Genomic DNA, 21,651 nt, shown 5'->3' with positions numbered 1-21,651 from the left:
GCGCTCGGCATTGGCCCTATCGTTTGTAAAACTGTCGCGTAAGGAATGCTTTGCTATGTTTTTTGCAGATGCGGTAGTTTGACAGCACGAGGTGTGGGGTGAAGGCGGCGATGTTGCTGTGTGTGATCCCAGTTGAGTAGTTGGCCATGCAATTTTTCGAATTTGGCAAAATTTTGGACACTGACGCCAGCACTTGAAGCTATGTCACCGGACGGAGGCGTGCGTTCCGCTTAATGCGCCCACTGTAACAACCATGGTGGCCTCCTGGATTCGAACCACAATCATCTGCAACAAGCGGCAGATGCTCATCTTCCCCTTCCTGTGCTCGTGCCGCGTCACACGTGCACACACTCTCGTGCGTGCCTGGGACTGCGGCTTCCCATCGCATGGGACAGGTTCATGTGCGCACGCACGCACGCTTCACCCATCTGCACGTCCCACGATACCCGCTCTGGCATTTTTTAGACGCTGGCTCAAACCCGCCCGCTCGCACGCCCGCTCGCTCGCGCGCCCGCCCGCCCGCATACTCGCCCGTCGTCCCACCACTTCTCAGAATTTGGCGAAATCTCAGCAGTGTGCGCGACGGCGGCGGCGGCGGTGGCTGGGCGCGGGGTAACACCGCAGCTCTGCGTCAGTCGCAGCTCCGCTCCCAGCCAAGTTCCCTGCGTGCCGCGCGCGGTGCCTAGAGGGCGAGGTGGCTGCCGTCCAGCTCTTGGCTCATCCGTCACAATAATTTGTCTTACCCTTCAGCGGGCACACTCAATCGCATTAGCAGTCCCGCGAACCCGGTCTCGCGCACGCGCGCTCGCCTCGGCGGAGCCGTCGACGGGGGCCCCGATGCCGTCTTGGCCTCTACGCCCTCCCCGGTTATGAGTTTGGGCGACGCGCGATGAGCACCACTTTGCTTCCTTCCCCCACCCCGCGTAGCCCCAAGGTCGTGCTTCCAGTAAACTACTGAGACGTAGAAATGCGTCGCGATTATTTCGTCTCGTGTGTGTGTTATTGTTGTGGTGGCAGTGGTGCTGGTGTTAGTGTTGGTGGGAAGTCCGTCCGGTGGTAGTGGAGATAGGGGAAGATTTGCCAAGAGATGGGTTTTTCGGGGTCTTCATGGTTTAGCGCAGCGTGTCGCACATGTGAGCACATGCGTGCGAGTGTGTGCGTAAATGTGACTGGATTAGTGGTTGTTTGTGAGCACATATTTGTATACGTACATACGCGCACATGAACATGAGCAAGTTGTGATCGTGATAGAGGGTATTAACATATGTTCATTTATTTTTAAACCTCGTCCAACTTATCCCAGTTCACCGACGCTCTTGGATGACGAACACCCAGATAGGACGACAAAAGATTTCTGCCCACTTGTGTTTCCCCGTCTCGTCACCGCAGCCTGACTGCCGGCGGCAAAATTTTTTACTTTCTTTTTTTTACCGCTGTTAATTAAGTTGGAATCAAAATTTTCCTTTTTCACTGCCATTTGTAAACTCTTATACATATGTGCGCGTGTGCACTTGTGTGCACTCTTCCTCGTTGCTGATCCACGTGACCAAATCTGTCGGTGGAACCCAGCGCACTGTGTCCGTGGACAATGCGGCTGGAATGAATGAATGAGCAACCTCTCCATCGCTCGCCCAAGCCCAGCCCGCAACCGCCTAAAGCGTAATTGAATTTCTGCTGCGGGCCAATGCGATCGGCGGGCTTTTTTTTTGCCGGTCATAAACCGCATCATTCCCTCCCTTAATGACTCTGTAGCCAGGAGACTGGGAGTGGTGGGGGGGTTACGGGGGTACGGGCGTCCTTCCACCCCCTTTCAAAATTGCTCCGAACTCCAGAAATGGGCGTACGAAATCGCGTTTATCCCCCTTTGTGAACGCCACCGTTACCCCTGTCCTCCACGCCCAGCGCCTTTGTGTCGGCGATCCCCGGGTGGCGAGAGATTGTGACTGGCTGATCGGGCGCGCACAAGGCATCCCCCTCACACTCGGCCGAGCAGCGCCTTGGAAAAAAAAAACCCCGCGCCCGATATCGGGTCTAGGAGCCGGCAGCCAGCGAGGGAAATATTTAATTTAACTCCCCATTATGTCGCTGTTACCTGGAATTTGCCGCTTTGTCGCGAGATTGATGGGGCCACCCCCCCCCCCCCCCGCTGCTCCATCCGCCACTCCAGATTTACCCGGCACCCTGGCAGCGAGCGACCCAAACCAAACTAGAGTTTATCCCCGCGTGCGTGCGTGCGTGCGTGCGTACGTGCCCGCATGTTTGGGGAATGGCAGTGTAACGGCTGGCGCAATGCGCTGCGAAGCCCTGCCACCTGAGTTGGATTCCCCAATCACAGCCAACATCGGTGACCGATGTCTGAACTGGTCCTGGGGCACGCACCCTCGGTCGACTCGGCCTTAAATGAGCACATGGTGCGATGCGTCAACATCAGCACTGGGGAGACACGTGGGCCCGGGCGTGGTGCTGTGTATGTTTGTGTGCCTGGCTATCCGGATGTGCCTGTGGTGGAGCGGTGGTACAGTGATTAGCGCACTTGTGTATGGTCCTCCCAACCCCACCATGACTGAACGGCGTGGAGAGGCCTTCAACCGCCGCACTAAACGTTGAGAAACCCGTTCCGACGACGCCACCTTGGCCTCACCTTTCCCCCCCGCTCCTGTGCCGCGTGTCACCCCTCCAGGAATGACCAACCGCCCCGACCTCATCGACGAAGCTCTGCTGCGACCGGGGCGTCTGGAGGTCAAGATGGAAATCGGTGGGGACGTCGCGCGTGTTTGACCTTTCCCCACCGCTCGTGCGTGTTTGCGCTGCACGTAGCGATCATCGGCAACAACAAACGCTTTATTTTAACGCCGCGTCGTTCAGTGCACCGTAGAAGTTGTGTCGCGCAACGGGGATTTTATCGTACGGTGGCGTGGGAAACCGCAGACTAAGCGGGAGAGCAGCCTGAACCCAAGCTCTGTGGTCCTCTGTTTGTTTGGCTAACGCAACAAGGAGAGAGAAAATCGACGACTGGGGTGGAGAACCTGTTCCTAGCCGAGGACCAAATGAGGATTTTGTGATTTGTCCTCCGTTCATAGTCACGTTACGATAGCCGTACTTCACATTGTCATAGTCACCTAACGTTGTTGTTGTGTCTTCTTGCACGCACGGTCCCTTGCATTCACCTCCTACCCCCCCACCCACCCACCCACGACATCCCGCGCCGGCCCACTCTCGTTTCCCCCAGGTCTCCCGGACAATAAGGGCCGCATCCAGATCTTGAACATCCACACGGCGCGCATGCGTGACAACGGGCTGCTGGCGTCCGACGTGGACGTCAACGAGCTGGCGGTGGAGACGAAGAACTTCAGCGGCGCCGAGCTGGAGGGGCTCGTGAGGGCCGCGCAGTCCACCGCCATGAACCGCCACATCAAGGTAACCAACCGCCGGTGCCGGTCACCACCATGAACTGCGAGTGCTGGCTGCCGATGCGTGCCACGGCCCCCCGCAGGAAGTAGGTAGGATTTGTGTTATGCATTAGCTCCGTCCGTTCGCTTCATCCGGGTTTGTGTAATCACCAAAAGTCTTTGATCCAACTGAGGTTGAAAACGTTCCGTCATCATCTCTGTCTGGCTGTCCGTAATGGGGCAGGGGGGGTCATGGTGTGGTGTGGTGGGGGGGCAATGATATCTCTCTTACAGATGATCCGGTACGAGCAAACTTCATTATAAAGCTGTGTTGCTACTCGGGAGCGTGCCTTCTTGAAAATCGACCAAATTGATTTTAAAAAACGAGGGCTCACCCAAAAGTTTGGAGAGAAGTGGTAAGTCATCCAATGTACTTATCAGGCTCACTGGCTTAGCTTCCGAAAAATGGCACGATCAGCGAGACCTGGCGCGGTTCGGCAGAGGGCATCGGCATAAGGGCGCCAAGGTGGCTAGGAGATGTTAACTACCTCGCCTGGTATACAGGAGGCTTTGGGTTCGATCCCGACGCCTGCTGCTGCTGTATATTTGGAGTTTGCGTGTCTCTCTCCCCGTGGTCGCCTGGGTTTTACTCCGGGCCCTCCAGTTTTTCCCTCTACATTTAGAAACACGCTTTTAGAGTATTCGGCTGCTACAAATTTCCACACGATGAGCAATCTTTGTTGAGATATCAATTTGTGGCCAGGTCGCTTCTAAAAAAAGAGCCATACAGTTTAAGTGGGTTTTACCTTGTAAAATAAAAAAAAAATAGTTTAGTTTTAGTAATGACGTGTGTGCGACGTGTGCACGGTGCCCAACAGGCGACCACCAAAGTGGAGGTGGACATGGAGAAGGCGGAGCGGCTCCAGGTGACGCGGGAGGACTTCCTGGGAGCCCTGGACAGCGACATTAAGCCCGTAAGTGCACACGGGCACTGCGGGGGTTCGTAGCTTCACCTTGTCACAGCATGCGCGCGTGTGTGTGTGTGGTATCTGGTGCGGTGTGTAAACATCGCCGTTGGGGAGACAAAGGCGGATGGGCGTGGTGCTGGCCACCCCACCCCCTTGTGTGCCGTGCCAGCTTTCATAGGCGCTCGCTAACAGAACTTGCGTGTGGCAGTGTAGTGGATAGCACTACAAACCCGATGATCTGAGTTTGATATCCCCTCACGGCCAACACAAGTGACGATTATCTGAACCGGTCCTGGGCCTCCCCTAGGTCGACTCGGCCTCAAATAAAAGTACCTGGTGCGATGTCTAAACATTGCCACTTTTTCCGGCCTTCATAGGTGCTCATGAACAGCACTTGCCCCAACAGTCTCTTAAGGAGATATGGGAGATATTTGTATCTGTCTGGTGACCCTGTTGTTTCCCCACTTATAATCACGATACTTGAATCTGAAATGAGAATAAAACTCGCAACGAAACCTGACAACAAGATGAGATGATAGAAAACTTCCAATGTGGCCCGTCGTCACGGTGGTTGTCATCGGCGTCAAACTCCTAAACCCCGTCTGAATAAGGAGATGGTAATATTTAGTTCATCTTGTGCCTCGACCGACACACTCTGTGAAATAAAATTAGTCCACAGTGAGCTTTGAGGTCACAGACCCACAACGGACCCTGACCGGTAACCAAGGTGTGATATCCATTGTAGCGGGGAAAGTCAACGTCACTACAAGAATGTCAAGATGACATCTTTGAGTTGAAATGCACAGCAGTAGATCTGTCTGGCATAGGAAGTCCTGTCCAGCGTGGCAAAGTACATGTGAAACATACTGACCGTGGAGCAGTTTCGACCTCCTGGCTAAATACAAGTCTGGAAAACCAGTGGGCTCAATGACTACACGAATGTAAAACCTTGTTCATTCGATCATTTCGTTCCAAGATCAGAGCTGTTTTTATTGTTTTCTCGCCGGGGGCAACTCCCTCCTGCTCGCATGCCCGTCGCAGGCGTTCGGCACCAACACGGAGGACTACCAGAGCTACATCATGAATGGAATCGTGAACTGGGGCGAGCCGGTGCACCGCGTGCTCGAGGACGGGGACCTGCTCGTGCAGCAGGCCAAGATGAGCGAGCGCACGCCGCTCGTCAGCGTGCTGCTCGCGGGTACGGCTCTCGCTCGCGCCAAACACTCATCGCTGACATTATACCGCTGATCAAGAGTGCTGCTCGCTGGGTATGGCTTTCACGCACGCTGGCCCCAGACACTCATCGCTCACCTTGCACCACTAGCCAAGAGCACTACTCGCTGGATACGGCTCTCGCTCGTGCGCGCTGGTGCCAGACACTCTGCTCGCCTTACACCACTAGCTAAGAGGGCTGTTCGTGGGTACGGCTCTCGCACGTGCTGGCGTTAGACACTCATCGCTCACCCTTTTACCACTAGCTAAGGGTGCTGCTGGCGGGTACGGCACACGCGCGCGCTGGGCGTCACGAGAATGCTAGCTGTGCCCCATACCACCCCTAAATACGAATCGCCTTGCACGGCTCGTCCGTGTGCTGCTGGCGGGTATGTCGAGCGTGCTCGCTGGCGCCGGGGGCTGCTCGTCGCACCCGAGTCGCTGCGATCCCCGCTTTCGCCACTCGACCACCGCGTCGCAGGTCACACCACAGAGACCCATAGAATCACGTGGAGAACCATAGACTCAGGTAGAGACCCATAGACTCAGGTAGAGACCCATAGACTCAGGTAGAGACCCATAGTTTTGCGTCGAGACCTATGCCAGACAGCCTGTACAGAATAACTATGCCCACCATTCCTGTGCAGCGCGTTGAGATAAGTGTGCATTTGGACGCTGCGTGTATACACATCCACACTAGGTCGTGCTGTACAGTAGCGTTTCATTTTATGACCGCTTAAGTGCACTTAGAGCGTCGGAAAAAATGTGACTGCAGTGACGTCAACCGTTCGGCTGTCACAATCCCAGTTTGTTTAAGAAAAATATATATACACGTGCGGCGGCCGTCCCGTAATAAGTCCAACACAGCGGCGATGCTATCAATACGTAGCATCGCTTATTGCCGCAGCACGGGATAGAATTTAATTAAAACTAATTGTTACTTGCTGTGACAGGGCTGACAAAGCACGCTGGCCCTGACAGATTGTAGATTGATGGTGAAGATAGTGGCCACAATGAAGCTCTTGATGGCCCTCGCCTGCGCTCCCAGACCCCGCCGCTTGGTGCGCGGTTGCACGGCGGCTGTCGCTCGCTCACGCGCGTGTGCGTTCGCTCTCTCGTGTGTGCGTTCCCTCGCGCTCGCCCTCTGGAACGAAGCGCTAATTATCCGACCGGCGTCGCCTGCGGACGAACGATTGCACGGACGGACGGACGAGACGGACAGACGGACGGGGAACTTGCGAAACACGGGCCGTGCGTGTAAAACGATGCACCTGGGCATCAACCTGCTTCCTCCACCCCTCGCCGCCCACGACACGACACCCTCCCCCACCTCCCGCCTCCGAAAACCCCCACCCAAAAACCACCTCGGGGGTCGGTTAGCGACGGAGCGGAGTCGCGAGCAAACTGGCAACGGTGATTTACGGGAATTGCGCTCGCTTTTTTTAGATCGTTCGTATTAAGTCGTCACGCTGGGTTGACGCGACGTAACGGGCGCACGCGGGTTTGTGGACACCTGATCGTGGACTTCTGGGATAAGTAAAGTTTGCTTGGGCAGGACGCGTCGCTAGAAGCGATGATGGCCGGTGGTAGAGTCTTAACGACGGAGGGGCGGCCAAAAGAGGGAACGCGCAGGAGTTCGACGTATAGTTCCTTGGCGAGACGTTCGTACTGCCCCGTAACACACCCTCATCTTTTGTCATCGGCTCCCTGTGACCCCCTTTTCATTCACAGTTTCACACAACTTGTGGTTCCCTCTCCCGTAAAGCATCTTGCGACGCCGTTGTATTCTGGACGCACTGCCCTTTTGCGTTTCCCACGCGAAAATCTGCCCTGCGCCGAGCCTGGTGGAAACGCGCTCCCCCCTGCTGACGCAGCGGCCACGCTGCCGGCGATCCGGGGTGGGACGGGTGGGTGGGTGGGTGGGCGCGTGGGCGGGCGGGCAGGCGGGGACGGGTGGCGCAGCGACGACGTGCGCCGTCGCGAGATGACACGCGGTTTCACGTCTCGCTGCCGACTGACGACTGAAACTCTCAGCGTGTGCATGCACGTGCGTGCGTGTGTGCGTGTGTGCGCGTCTGCGGGTGGGTTGGCATGCCGACGGACGGACAGACAGATGGGTGGGCAGACAAATGGATGGACGGAAGGACGGAAAGATGGACGGATGGATGGGTGGGCAGACAGACAAATGGACGAATGGACTGATGGACATATAAATGGACAAGTGGGCAGATGGATGCACACACTTATACCTATATACTGTATCACTGTAAACGCACCGATATGCATCTGGTTTCTGGTTTGTGCATACACATAAAAGACAAACACAAAGATCCCCCGTATCGCCTTAACAGACTGTTAGGGCAAGTGCTATTAGCGAGCACCTCTGAAGGCCGGCACGGCACACAAGGGGGTGGGTGACCAGCACCACGCCCGACCGCCTTTGTCCCCCCAGTGGCGATGCTTACACACCGTACCAGATATTCATTTGAGGCTCAGTCGACCTTGGGGATGCCGAGGACCGGTTCAGATAATCGTCACTGGTGTTGGCCGTGAACGGAAATCGTGCCCGGGTGGCCAGATTAATAGTGCAGCACGCTAAACGGCTACACTACCGCTCCCCATACATATATGCACGTCAGCACCAACGTCCAACATTTACCCGTTGCACAAATAAACGTGAGCGTTTTAAAATCTACCGCAAGCGATACAACAACGAGCGAGAGCACGCATGGGGAAAACGTGTGCACGAGAAGCGGTGGTGTAGCCACTCGCTGCTCCTGCGACCCCGGCGATCGGAATTCGCTACAATCCTAACCTGGGCTTCAGCTATAGCTCGCCTCGGTGTGAAATATATACCTGGTATGGCCACGATGTGGTCGCGAACATCGCCAGTTGGCGGAGACAAAGGTGGCGCGTGGGGCGTGTGGGTTCGTGCTGGCCCCTACCGCCGCCACCACCACCTCCGGCAGAAAACGCGGAGAACGGTTTTGAAACGCGGCGATATAGACAAAGCCGCCCATTGATCGTAAACAAATAATTTAATGAAGCGATCTTTATCTAGCATGTCACTGCCGGTATCTTCGCAGCGATTCAGGTATCGAGTATCCGTTGTACAGTGTCGGCGTTTCTGCGTACGCACGGGGTATGCGCGTGTCCTCTCTAAGCCCGGTCGGTGGACGTGTTGCGTACCGGCGCACTTGTTACATACTAGCGCATGTATTAACATACCGGTACATGTCACGTTTGGACTTGAGTGGTGACGCGGCCCAGCGGGTAGTGCGTTCGGCGCAATTCGAAACCGACTGGCCACCCTGGTGAATTTCTGCAGGTGTGTACTCGCCGTATAATACACGATGTCTGCTTCGCGCAGCGGCCGTTACAGATCCCCCCCCGCCCCCTTGATGTCGTTCGCAAAAGAGTAGGCCGTTGTGCGCCTGCGTCGTGGTCCACATTTGGAAAATTGGTAGAGAGAACGAGTTACTCAATTGGGACTGTACAAAAGGAACGACCGCTCCCCACTGGCAGACTGATACCCGAGGTCACTCCTGCAAATAGGGCTGTCCGTGGTCCCCGTTTGATTCAACAGCGCGATCAGGGTTGCATTGTGGGGTTGTTTTTTTTTTTAATTCGAGGGAGGAATCGAAAAGGCTGCCGTGCCAAGGGACGCGAGGAGGGGAAAGGACAGCAGTTGTTTAAAGTTCAAGTTTATTACGTTCAACCCAGGTGAGGGCTCAAGAGGCCAGCATAGAGGAGTGTCGTTTGCAAGCGTGACCTGGGTCACCGACATGACAAGGAGGGAGGAGGGGGGGACCTCCCGTTCGGCGGAAGTTGACTGAAGGTTGTTGATTGTGTTCCCTGCATTGCTAGGGTTTTTTTGGTTATTCTATCTCATTATGTTTCGACCAACTTGGCCGTAAGGAAGATTTGTGGTTTCTGAGCGAGTCAGACATACCGACTTTTGGAGGCTTACGAGATAATTTATTAAAGGCAGATGTGTGCACTGTATGTGCAAACGTGTGCGTGTCTGCATAACACGTGCCTCCGCGTGTCCGTAATTTACGTCTTTAAACGTGCAGCCCTGCGTCACTCCACTGCTGGATGAGGGCCTCCACGCCTTGTGGGTTCAACGTGTTATTTGACCGTATTTCCCTACGCCGGTCAGTGCCGGTTGCCGTAGGTTACGGAGCGTAAACCCAGAGGCGTGGAATTCAGCGCAACAATGATATATTTTTAAAAAATTTGCTGCGCTGCCATCTGCCGCCCACGCCGCAGCCCCGCAGCAGCCTATGGCAGCCTAAATCATGCCCGGCGGTCGCCCGTTCTGGCGCCGTCCAGCCTGTCGCCGCCTCCTGGCGTCTTGAGATCCGTCGAGATTGGCCTCATTCCGGGTGACCCGGTCACGGCGGTGTCGAGCACGCATCGCGCGCATCGCTCGCTCGACATCCGTTGTCGCGGTTGCTCACTGCGGTGCGTCCCCTCGTTCGTTCGTTCGGTCGGTCGATTGAGCGTGCGCGTCGCGCGGCCCAGCCCGTCGCGACAGCTGTGGTGCCGGCGGTCATTAACGGACGTGGCGGTATTCCCGTTTGTGCGTGCGTCTGGCAGGCCCGCCCAACAGCGGCAAGACGGCGCTGGCGGCGCGAATTGCCGAGAAGTCCAACTTCCCTTTCATCAAGCTGTGCTCCCCGGACAAGATGATCGGCTTCTCGGAGAACGCCAAGTGCCAGGCCATCAAGAAGGTGGATCGAACGCACGATCTCGATTCATCACACGCTGCCCGATCCCTCGGTCGCTCATCCAACCGCTCGCCCAAACCTATCTGCTCGCCCGTTCGCTGACCTTGTCGACCGCTCGCGCGTCTGCTCACCCTTTGACTTGTCAACCCCCACTCGCTCGCCCACTTAGCCGCCCACTAGCAATGACACCCGTTCGTACAGACGCCTACCCGTTCATCTACTTGTCAGCCACTCAGGTCACCCGCTTAATCGTACACCACTCGCCATTTCACTTGCCAAACTGCTCACCCACCCACCCACTCAGCCACTTATCCACCCGCTCGCTCGCCAGTACACCCATTTGTGTACATGTCTACTCAGTCGCCCACACACACCACCCTCCCACATACACAACCACTTAATGTTTTATGTAACCGCTCACTTGCCCCTTTTATGCCCGCACCCACTCACGGCTCACGGGCTCACTATTCCTCTTGCTTGATCACATGCCTGCCTAGTCACTCAATCGCTTGTTCACCCACTCGTACATATGCCTACTTGCCCACTTTGCTCGCTAACTGATCACCAATTCACTCGCTAATGCACCGGCTCACCATCTCTCTCATCAACACACTCACCCTATCACTCATCAACCTACTCACCTTATCACTCACTCATCCACCCACTTACATACCTATTCACTAACTCACGCACTCGGCCGTGCACTTACCCACTCACTCAATTGCTAAGTAACCTACTCACCCATTTATGCACTTACATATTCACGCCATCACCCACCTACTCACTCATCCACTGTAAAACATGTTTTAGTCACCTGCTCACTAGCTCAGCTGTTGACCAATTATTCGCTCATGTATACACTCACCTACCAGCTGTCTGACGCACCAACTCGCTCACTCGCTCGCCCACTTGTCTACAGACTCCGCCGTGCACACAACTGCACATGCGCTTACCTCTGCACTGGTGCCATCACTCGTGCAACTCGCTCGTATATACAGGAGTGCGTAGATGCTCACCCACTCATGCAATCAACCACACGCTCGCCTATCCACCTACTCACTTATGCATCCACCAAACTGTCTCGGTTATCAACCTACTCGCTCACACGCTCACCTACCCACTTATCCATCCACATGCATGTACTCGGTCAGTTATGCATTTACACACACTCTCAATTATACACACATTCACCAACTCCTTTTAGTTGTGGACCTACTGTTCACAAAATTCAGTCATTCATGCAGTCATCCAATCATGTGTCTACATACTCACCCACTCATGCACTCACCCAGGCTCCCGATTATACACCCACCCACCAACTTGCGTACTTGCCCATCCGCTCGCTCGCCTTCCCACTGCAAAGCGTTTATCAATCACTGCCACTCTCCCATAAACTCCACGTGGGCAGGGAAACGCGCGCATGAGGTGGCCGCTTTTCAAAATTAAATTGCGTCGCCACTCACCCGCGGCCCCACCCCTCCTCCTCCGTCGCCCCCCACCCCCGGCCCCCCCACGTCACCCACCCAGCGGGCCACGCGTCGTGCGACGGGACGCTTGTTTTGCTGGCCCAGGTTAGAGATAACTATTAATAATGGCGAGGCAGCGCGAGATAACATCGGTAATTTTGTAGAGCGCGAGCGCCCAGGGTCGTGCGTTTGGCCACAAAGCGCCGGGTCTGAGCCAAGACTCATTACGCCACTCATTTTGAGACAGATTATTCCGCTGAAACGAGTTATTAGTGGCTCGTAGTCATTTTCTCAAGAGATTACCTGCTTCGTGTCTTTCCGTTTTTTCCCCCATCTTCTCCTTTGTGTTTTGTTTTGGGGTTTTTTTCTCTCTCTCTCTCGTGCCCATTTTAAAGCGCGATTGTCACTGTAAATAAAACTGACATTGTCTTGCTGCGGCCTGCAGACTTTTGACGACGCGTACAAGTCGCAGCTGAGCTGCGTGGTGGTGGACGACATCGAAAGGCTTCTGGGTAAGGGCTGCAGCCGCCACCTTCACCGCCACCGTCCACACCAGCGGCAATGGCAGCAGCACCCACCACTACCAGCAGCAGCAGCAGCATCAACTTCGCCACCAGCACCACTACCACGATCACTAGCGACAGCAGCATCACCATCGCAGCAGGCACCACCAACATTATCAACAGTACCATTGTTACCACTATCACCAGCACCACCACTTATCACCAGCACCACCACTTATCACCATCTGCAATAGCACCACCAGGACCACTTTAACCAGCACCACTAGCAGCCCCACCACTATCACCAGCACCGGCAGCACCACTAGCCATGGAATCACAATCACTACTGGCAGCAGCAGCACCTCCACAACCAAAATAACTTTTACCACTATCACCAGCACCAACCACCTGCAGCAGCACCACCACCTCCTTCTCCGTAACACATGCCACCTGTCGGCTATGAGCCGGTACATGTCGCATCGGCAGTGTACGTGGCATAAAAAAGGCAACTGAGTATCTTCAAATTCATTGGCCAATGAACCCTGTACAAGATTCATGTTTCCACTTGTTTATTAAACATTTAAATAATTCGACTGGTTTCAACTTCAGTGGCTTCAGCAGCAAGGCGCAGCCTTATTGACAAACACCACTCAGTGCCCTCGTGTCATGTGGGCAGGAGCCTTTGCAGTTGTTTCATCTTGAATTGGCATCATCTGAAACTCCGCAGATAAAGAATTGTACCCTGTCTGCCGCTCTTCCCCATAGCTGCCTTCCAACCCATGGTGGAAATCTCTTTTCACGGCGCCCAGGTTTGCCCTGCGTATCTGGGGAGATGATAACTTCGTGCGTGCATGCTTTTGCTTGTACACGCGCGTAGGTACGTGTACAAGCCCTACGAGCCCGGAAAGCTGAGTTCAATTCCCGGTCACGGTTGACGTCGGTGGTGAATATCTGAATCGGTGGTGAATATCTGAATCGGTCCTGAGGCCCTTTTGGAGAGGCACAGACGGCCGGGCGTGGTTCTCGCCGCCCTTAATAGGCGCTCGCTAACAGCGTAGCTTACACCGAGCGGGGGTTGGCTGTCGTTGGCAGACTACGTTCCCATCGGCCCTCGCTTCTCCAACCTGGTGCTGCAGGCGCTGCTCGTCCTTCTCAAGAAAACGCCGCCCAACGTGAGTACAGCGTTGTGGGGATCGCGCGGGGTGAGAAATCTCTCTTTGTCGACATTGGGATTTTGTTTGGCGGAGAGAGAGGCGGTGGAGGGCGGCGGGGGTTGAAGTTGGCAGAGCCCCCCGGCAGAGAAGTTGCGCCAGCTTCGCTTGGCACGCTTTTGCCGCGCTAATTTTTCTTCCACTCCCCCCCGCCCCCCACCCGTGTAAAGTAAAAAAAAATAAACGATCGCCGTCATTCATCCATCCGTTGGCTCCGTGCGGCGCGAGCGGGGGGGGGGGGTGGTGGTGAGGGTGTCGGGGAGGTCTTCTCGCTCGAAGGGTCTCCCCGACCACGGGGCGAGCGGACGCGAGTTGACGGGCAGACGTCCGTGCGCCTGGCTCGCCAGACTCCCGACAACTACGGGGACCACTCGAGCCTCGTGCTGACCGCTAACTTTGGCCGCCGCGTGCACTCTGCCCGGCTGTTCCGCGTGTCGCGTACTAAAGCAAAACAAATCGCCGCGGCGCCCAATGTTTTTTTGCGCGCACCGGCCTCCGGGGGGGGGGGGGCGGACGACTGAAAAGTTCTCGGCCTTGACAGCTCGGCGGGCACGCACGCACGGTTCTCAGCTCGCCGCTGCGGAGTGAAAGGGGGGGGCGGGCCTCATTTAGGTGTCTCCGCGCGCCACCCCTGTGCGGTAAAATAAAGGCACCGTGCGAGTGAATGCGCCGGGGGGGCTGTGAGGGGTTTTTTGTTGTGCGCGGCATTCCGGCGCGCCGCCGATCCCATCTCCTGCCGGGCGTCACTTCCCTGCTTGCTTGTGTGCCGTTTGTGTGGCGGCAGCGGCGGCGGCGGCCGGATTATGTAAATGTTCAGCTGGCTGCCTCGGCCTGCCCCCCCCCCCCCCGACCCCCCCCCCACGCCCGCGGTGCTGGGAAAAATGAAAAACGTGGCGGCGACGTGGCGGTCGTGACGACGTACCGCGGTGCCGCCCGAGCTGGTGGCTCGCTCGCTCGCACTCACGCTCGCTGCCCTTGTCCCCCCCCCCCCCCAGCTGCCCCCCTGCTGTTGCCCACTCTGCGATCCTCTGTGACCGACAACAGCCACCCCCCTCCTTCCTCCTGTGCCCCCTTACCCTTCCCCTTGCTCTTCGCTGCACTCTATTCTCCCCTACTCTCTACTACCACCGTAGGGCTTAATTTCTCAAAAATGATCGTCCGGGTCGCCGGTGGCCTGGAGGAGGTGGCGCGTGACTAGCAGCAGCCACAGCCATCGCCAGAGGTGTACTTGGATACCTTGTGAAGTGAGCCGGGTGCGGAGATATTTTTCAGGTTGCCGAGCTGGAATTAATCCCCGCTCCGACGCACCCTCCCGAGCAGGGTTGAGTCTGGTTCGTACTTTTAGCTGCTAGAATATCGGCGGCCTGCAGCTACCTTATCCTGCCTCCTGCGGAGGGCTTCTCAGCGCTTTGCGCCTCGCTCGTCGCCCCTACTGATGTCCTCTTCTTCCTCCCCCCCCCCAAATGTGTGTAGCTAAATCTGACTTGTATGTAGGGTGTGCCGACAAGATAATGGGGTTTTTTTCGGGGTGTGGGGGTTCGACAATTTTTGGAAACTTTTGGATCAACATTTAACCCCCACATCTGAGGGGAGGGTCCACTTTCTGTAACTTTTTGATTCAGGCCTTCTGAAAGGCTCTTATAATTTAGTTGACGGCCATGGTGCGGTGGTTTAGCACGCTTTAGTGAAGGCCTCCTCGACCCGTCGCCATCTCTCGCGGTCGAGTCGAGATTCATCCGGCAACCCGCACACCGGAGCTGATGTCGTCACTCGGCACCTCCGATTAGCACGGTTGGCTACGTACGGCGCGAAATAAGTTTTCAGCGGACACACATACGCATGTACTCCCATTCCCATGATGGACGTCTTCTTTTGGCGTATTCCCTCCTTGGTTTGCCGCCGTTGGCTATCGTCGTCCCGTCCGGCGACGGCGCTCTGCTCGAGTCCACTCTTAACGGTCAATACGATGTCTCAAACATGCATGTATTTTTTCACAACCGCGTTCCTCATCCGCATCCCGTAACAGCCGATAGTCGCTGATTGATCACTTTCTTAATTAGCCTCACTGGGATGTGGCTTTCCATTGTCAAGGTCAGTTTTTTCAAAAGCGCTCCGAGTGACGGTAACGGAAAACCATTGTTGATTTGTCATCGTTTTTTGTTTATTCACCCGACCTTGCATGCCATACGTTTACAGAAGTAGCAACTTTACGCCTGTTGTGAACACGTTTGATAAAACATCAAAGCATCGGCATGGATAAATTGCGTCGTTTCCCCGTGTTCTTAAAACCACAGTGCTTCTGAGAAGCACTGGGAGACTTGGTAAGTGCTTTCGGCAAAAAGTAATTGTCCTCTCTAACTTAACAGCCCATAGGCCCAGTTCTACGACACCGTTGACTTTAATCCCAGCAGATTACATACGGCCAGATGGACACTTTGACATGCTCTGTGAAGTTGGGTACACTTCACAGTTCTTCAGCGATGGCTTATTCTCGGGATTATGCACAACCTGTGTTGCTCGTGTTATCGGTGACAAAATCTGTAATTCTTATAAATGCGCATGCTGCCATTCACACTATTTAATGCCTATAACGCACACACTGTCAGTCGCAGCCTGTAGCACTTATAACGCTTGTGCTGTCAGTCACACGGTCTACGATAACACACATGCTGACAGTCACGCTGTTATAACGCACGTGCCGTCCGTTGCAAAACCTGCTACGCTTACAGCAGTTTTGCCGTATTATATCGCAAAAGTTTGAGGTGCTTCTTATCATCCACTAGGTGTGTGTGACCAGATTAGTAGAATAGTTGTATAAGACACCAGGCAAAGATTTGGGGTTTGTCTTACTTTACGGAGCGTCTTATAATGCGGGGAAAACGGAGTTACAATGTAGCCTGACATCTGATGTCGTCACACACACGCCGACAAGGCATCCATGCTGACACCGCAAAACACATCAAACCCACGTTCGTGATTGCTGCCACGCTTGTTTACCCAGCAAGGCCTCGCCGAGTCTCGAGACTCTTCTTCAAGAGGGTCGTGCCAAATTTCTCATTTTGTGGGCGATGTTGCTGCTGCTACTGCTGCTGCTACTGTAGTCTGATCCCAGTTGAGAAATTCCGCAGGTGATTTTTCAGGGGGTGGGCGAACGAGTCGGAGCAAAATAGCAAGAACTGTCATCGCAGCGCTGGCGATCGCGAAGGAGGGCACCACCGCCGCTGTGTCTCACGGACGCAGCCGATGTTGCAGCTTCTGCTGCTGCGCGCGATCCCAATTGAGTAATTTGCAGCATAATCTTTCAGCATCGGGACGTTGCGTTGTTTTTTGGAGGTAAATGGTGCCACGTTTCGATGCGCCGGGGCCATTTCGGATCTGCGAGGGAACCTTCCGGATTGGGCGAAAGCCGAGAATGGGGAGACGGAGATGGAGGTTTGGGGGGTGGCGGGTTGTGGGGATGGGGGGGGATATCGTGAGGGTTCAGGGAGAAGTGGGTGGGGGGCTACAGCAGGAGCAGGGAAGAGCAGGGACGACCCGTGCGACGCTCACACTTCATCTGTGTGCGTCGCGCTCGTGTGTGTGTGTGGCCACCCCTAATTGCACCGGCCGTCCGCACGGCGACAGCCAATTAGAGCAGGCCGAGCATCCGCTCCTCCTCGCCACCGCCGGCGCGTACGCGGCGTCCTCTCGGCCCTTCCTTTCCCGCTGTCTCCGGACAAAACGCCGTTATTCATTGCCCAATAATTCCCGCGAGCGCACGGCTCATTGTGCGCAACAAAGAGGCCGGCGGCTTTTCTGCTCCGCTTGCCGTGGGGTTTTATTGCTCAGTTTCCATTGGCGGGGCCCCCGGCGCGACCGAGGGCGGCGGTGGTGGCGGCGGTGGCGGCGGTGGCGGCAGTGGCGGCAGTGGCGGTGGCGCACTGCCTGGGAACCGAGCGCCCGCCGGTGGCGGCGCTCGCGATCGGGCGGTGCCACCTGGCCTTGCGGGCTCGGCTGCCCGGTAGTTGCCGGTCGTCTTTGAGTGTCGTTGTTGTTGCTGCGGTGGTGGTGGTTGTTGACGGTTGCGGCGGTGGTGTTTTGGCGACCGGTTGATTGGCAGATAGTTTTGATTGTCAAGTCAATCAAATGTTTCTAATATTTATTATCGTGAGAGGTGCCAGTGGCTTATCCAACATTCTATTAACCATGGCGGATGATGATTTAATATTTCCATCACAATGACAGGAAGAAAAAACACATTTGTGGCACCATTTGTTGTCGCGTAAAATATTTGCTTACAGTTTTTCGTTTCAAGATCTTCATCCTGGAACTTGTCTTGAAATGCATTTATGAACAATATTATTAACGCAGACGGGAAGGGAGTCCTTTTCACCACTTACAAATGAAATAAAAGTTTAGTCCATCAGCCTCATTTGCCCACTGGAACAATTATTACAGCCACCGCTTGGGTTTAAGCAGTAAAAACCTTTAACTGGTTTTGTCTTATGTGAGTCCCACCAGCAGAGCGTGGTATCTTATCTGATCGAAATTCATACAGTGAGGGAAAAAAGTATTTGATCTCCTGCTGATTTTGTACGTTTGCCCACTGACAAAGAAATTATCAGTCCATAATTTTAATGGTAGGTTTATTTGAACAGTGAGAGACAGAACAACAACAAAAAAATCCAGAAAAACGCACAAAAATGTTATAAATTGATTTGCATTTTAATGAGGGAAATAAGTATTTGACCCCTCTACAAAACATGACTTAGTACTTGGTGACAAAACCCTTGTTGGCAATCACAGAGGTCAGACGTTTCTTGTAGTTGGCCACCAGGTTTGCACACATCTCAGGAGGGATTTTGTCCCACTGCTCTTTGCAGATCTTCTCCAAGTCATTAAGGGATTTTTTTGTTGTTATTCTGTCTCTCACTGTTCAAATAAACCTACCATTAAAATTATAGACTGATAATTTCTTTGTCAGTGGGCAAACGTACAAAATCAGCAGGGGATCAAATACTTTTTTCCCTCAATGTACAGCGCCTTTTCCGAGGCGCTTGACAGCGATTATAAAATTGTACATAAGATGATCATTGTTTTCAGATGGTGAATGCGATTATTTTAAATGGCGGCATAATTCTAGTGACAACAGACCAGGCGCGCGTGTTGAGGGGTTTTGGTAGGCCTGCTCCTAGCTGGCGGGGCGGGCGACATCATCATCATCAGCCATGACCGCTGCACCACTGGACGAGGGCCTCTCCAAGCCACTGCCCATCCCCGTGGTCGCGTCACGCAGCAATCCGTCTAGCTCCCATGTTGTCCATCTACTCGACTGCTCCGTCTCCCCCCCTCTGGACGTCGCCCCATCTACCGCCACCAGTCTACGCGCAAGACACCCGTCTCGTCGCTTTGTCCCGGTAACGTCACCCTCCCACTGTCGCCGTATTATCAAATTTTTAGAATCGGAATTAGAATCTTTATTTAGACTGGAGGAGGAATCCGATGAGCTGTGAAGTTATTTTTCACAGATGTCCCAGTACGGGGCGGGTCAGCAAGTTACAACAACAAACAATACAAAAAGACAAATCATATCGCCTGATGCCAAGTTTAATTTGCTCCGTGTTATTTTTCCCCATTTGTCATTAATTATTTTTTGGATTGTCCTTCCCCCACACCTCCGATTAGTACGGTTGGGTACCTACGTTTCAAAAGACGTTCAACATTCATTCAACCTAGAGGAGTTACAGCTGTCTCCTTAGAATCCATATTTCTCTGAACAATCCAGCTTCTCTTCCACCCCTGTGCTAACCGTCCCGTGTTCGAAGTTGACCAAATGTGACGTTTCAGCGCCCTAATCTGTGTCGAGAGTTATTTTTCCTGTTGTAAGTGGGCACCTGACATTGACGACCGCAGTCTTTGCTACCGCTTATCCTTTACTTTCTTTACCCGCGTCTTTCATTACTGTGGCTTGGGGAGTCCAGTTACAAATAATTTCATTCCAAGTAGCTTTCTAATCGGGTGAAGCAGTGGGGGAATAGTTTGTGACTACTCCTACAGAGACAATTTCAACCGAGAAGATGGATTCTGGCTTAGCAATCATTGGAAAGATTTGATTAACCATTTCAGGTCTTAATTGATTGTTCACGCTTAGTGGCTTGCAGACAGCATACATTAATTTTTCGTCTCCCCCCTCCTCTTTTCAGAACATAGATGGACTAGTCCTTCTAAATAAACTGCCAAATCGCTGCGCGTGGCGCTGTCGTTTTTATAAATAAATAAAGACACCGTTTAAAAATAAATACATTAATGCTAACCGACACACCTCATGACGACCGTTTGTGTTATGGTCGAAACGTCGTGAGAATTTTTATTGTTTAATATATTTTTTATTATTTAATTATTTAATTTTTCTTCACTTCAACGTGACTTTACCGAAAGAGCTAAGAATACTCCTGCGCTACGAACCCAGTAACCTGAGTTCGATACCCGACCATGGCTAACGTCAGTCGCCCTCGATACCCGAACCGCTCCTGGCCCCCACTGTGCCCTTCCCCTCTACCAGCTCAATCACTGAACCAGTGTCGGGCTTGGTAGAGGGGGAAGTATGGTCAACGTCACTCCCACGACCAACACGGCATCGGGAGGTGTTCATCCAACAGTGAACTGATGAACGACAACGTCCCGTTATCGTTTTTTTTACCTGCGAGTTCAAATGCAGTCACGCGGTGGGCCGTTGCTGCTTGAGGCGTTGTGCGCTGGTTGACGGTCGCAATAACATTTATAAAGAATTGGCGCAAGTCTTGCTGCTGTGGGAATTCCACCGCCCAAACCGACAACGCGGTTAAGCCCACACTGCAACGACGGCGTATCGGTCTGGGCATTCCACGCCGCTTCTTCTTCTTCTTTCTGTTGTCATCGTTGTAAGAGTGACATTTGATTTTTTTTTAAAAATTTCCCAACGTAATCCGACGGGTGCATAAACGCCAAAAAAGTGGGGGGGGGGGGAGGGGGGGGAATAGATGGCCGCTGCTTTCAGCCGGTGTGGTTGGTGATTGACACCATATCCAATAAATTTCTTTAAATAGCGGCTGAATGAGCCGCAGTACCTGCTGTGCTAAGCACCATTTTACCAGCGCTGGGGGATTTATGCAAAGCCGGAATTAGTTTTCACTCTTCAATGCTCCTGTTGTAATTTTGGCACAATGGGAAAACTCGAGACACTGCCAAGTGCCCCCGTAACTCCGTCTCTTTTCTTGGCAGCAAATATGATTTTTCCTGCGAAAATATTTTGCCGGTCCCAGGCTGGTGCGGAGAGAGAGAGCCCCCCCTCACCCGAGAGGGCGGGCGGTCGCGGCAAACGTTCTGCGGGGCACGGTGCGTGCGGTGTGTGCGGTGTGTGCAGTGTGGTGGTGGCGGTGGTGGCGGTGTGTGCCGGAGCTGTGGAAGTGCGAGAACTCAGCGGTGGCCTGGCCCAGGCCTCTCCGCGGGCCCTTTCAGCCACCACCGCGGGTATCCCACGGCTGCTCAGACCCGCTGCTCAGTTAGACGCCCTCCATGCGCTCGCGCACGCATAATTGAAACACAGCACTTGGGTTTTTCCACTGCTTAGACACTTGTTTTTCCCGCAGCCTGTCGGAAAACGAGTACACGTAGCTCCGCGTTATTCGGCGGCGGCGGCGTGCTTAGGTTTGTGTTTTGTCACCGCACAAAAATTTGTCGCTGCTGGAACCGCTAAACGTTTATTCTTTAATCGCGTCTGCGTTTACAAAACGGCAACCATTTGTGTTTTTTTTTAATTGTTTACAACGTTTCAGTGGTGTAAAATGTGACGATGCAAGGTTTTGTTTTTTCCCCCATTGCCACCGTTAATTTTAAACGGCAACGGCATATAATTTTTTTAACTGCAGCGGTGCTCAAAAACTTCACGGCCACTTCGCTAGAAAATCCCCCAAACATCAGCGCTGTGTTTAGTTTAAAATAAAGCGGCGCGTAACGCACAGCGGCTGCCTGCAATGCGCAGCGGCAGCGGCCGGAGCGTTTTAACTAAATCTTCGGTGATCCCATCGTGTCCCAACCGTTCTCCGGGTCTCCCCCCCCCCACCCCACAACATTTGCTTTGCGTTCCCACAGAACGACGTCACTCTCGCTCGGTTCACTCAGCTCCACAGCTACCTGGTGGGGCTACCTGGA

At 54.0% G+C, this 21,651-nt stretch overlaps 1 protein-coding gene across 1 annotated transcript in view; it reads left to right on the top strand.

Moving 5' to 3' along the window:
• The window catches only part of NSF (N-ethylmaleimide sensitive factor, vesicle fusing ATPase), a 49,841-nt gene that overhangs the window by 17,345 nt on the left and 10,845 nt on the right, over positions 1-21,651 (top strand). The window contains exons 11-17 of the mRNA XM_032956966.2: positions 2,681-2,755; positions 3,230-3,417; positions 4,268-4,363; positions 5,399-5,555; positions 10,172-10,305; positions 12,214-12,280; positions 13,364-13,443. Of these exons, the coding sequence (XP_032812857.1) occupies positions 2,681-2,755; positions 3,230-3,417; positions 4,268-4,363; positions 5,399-5,555; positions 10,172-10,305; positions 12,214-12,280; positions 13,364-13,443 (797 nt within the window). The remainder of the gene's footprint in view (positions 1-2,680; positions 2,756-3,229; positions 3,418-4,267; positions 4,364-5,398; positions 5,556-10,171; positions 10,306-12,213; positions 12,281-13,363; positions 13,444-21,651) is intronic.

Source organism: Petromyzon marinus, chromosome 19, assembly GCF_048934315.1.
Source record: "Petromyzon marinus isolate PM22_M1 ecotype Great Lakes invasive population chromosome 19, UKy_Petmar_22M1.pri1.0, whole genome shotgun sequence".
NCBI classification, from domain to species: domain Eukaryota; kingdom Metazoa; phylum Chordata; class Hyperoartia; order Petromyzontiformes; family Petromyzontidae; genus Petromyzon; species Petromyzon marinus.
Note: the sequence above shows the minus strand (reverse complement) of the source record. Positions and strands in the feature narration are given on the sequence as shown.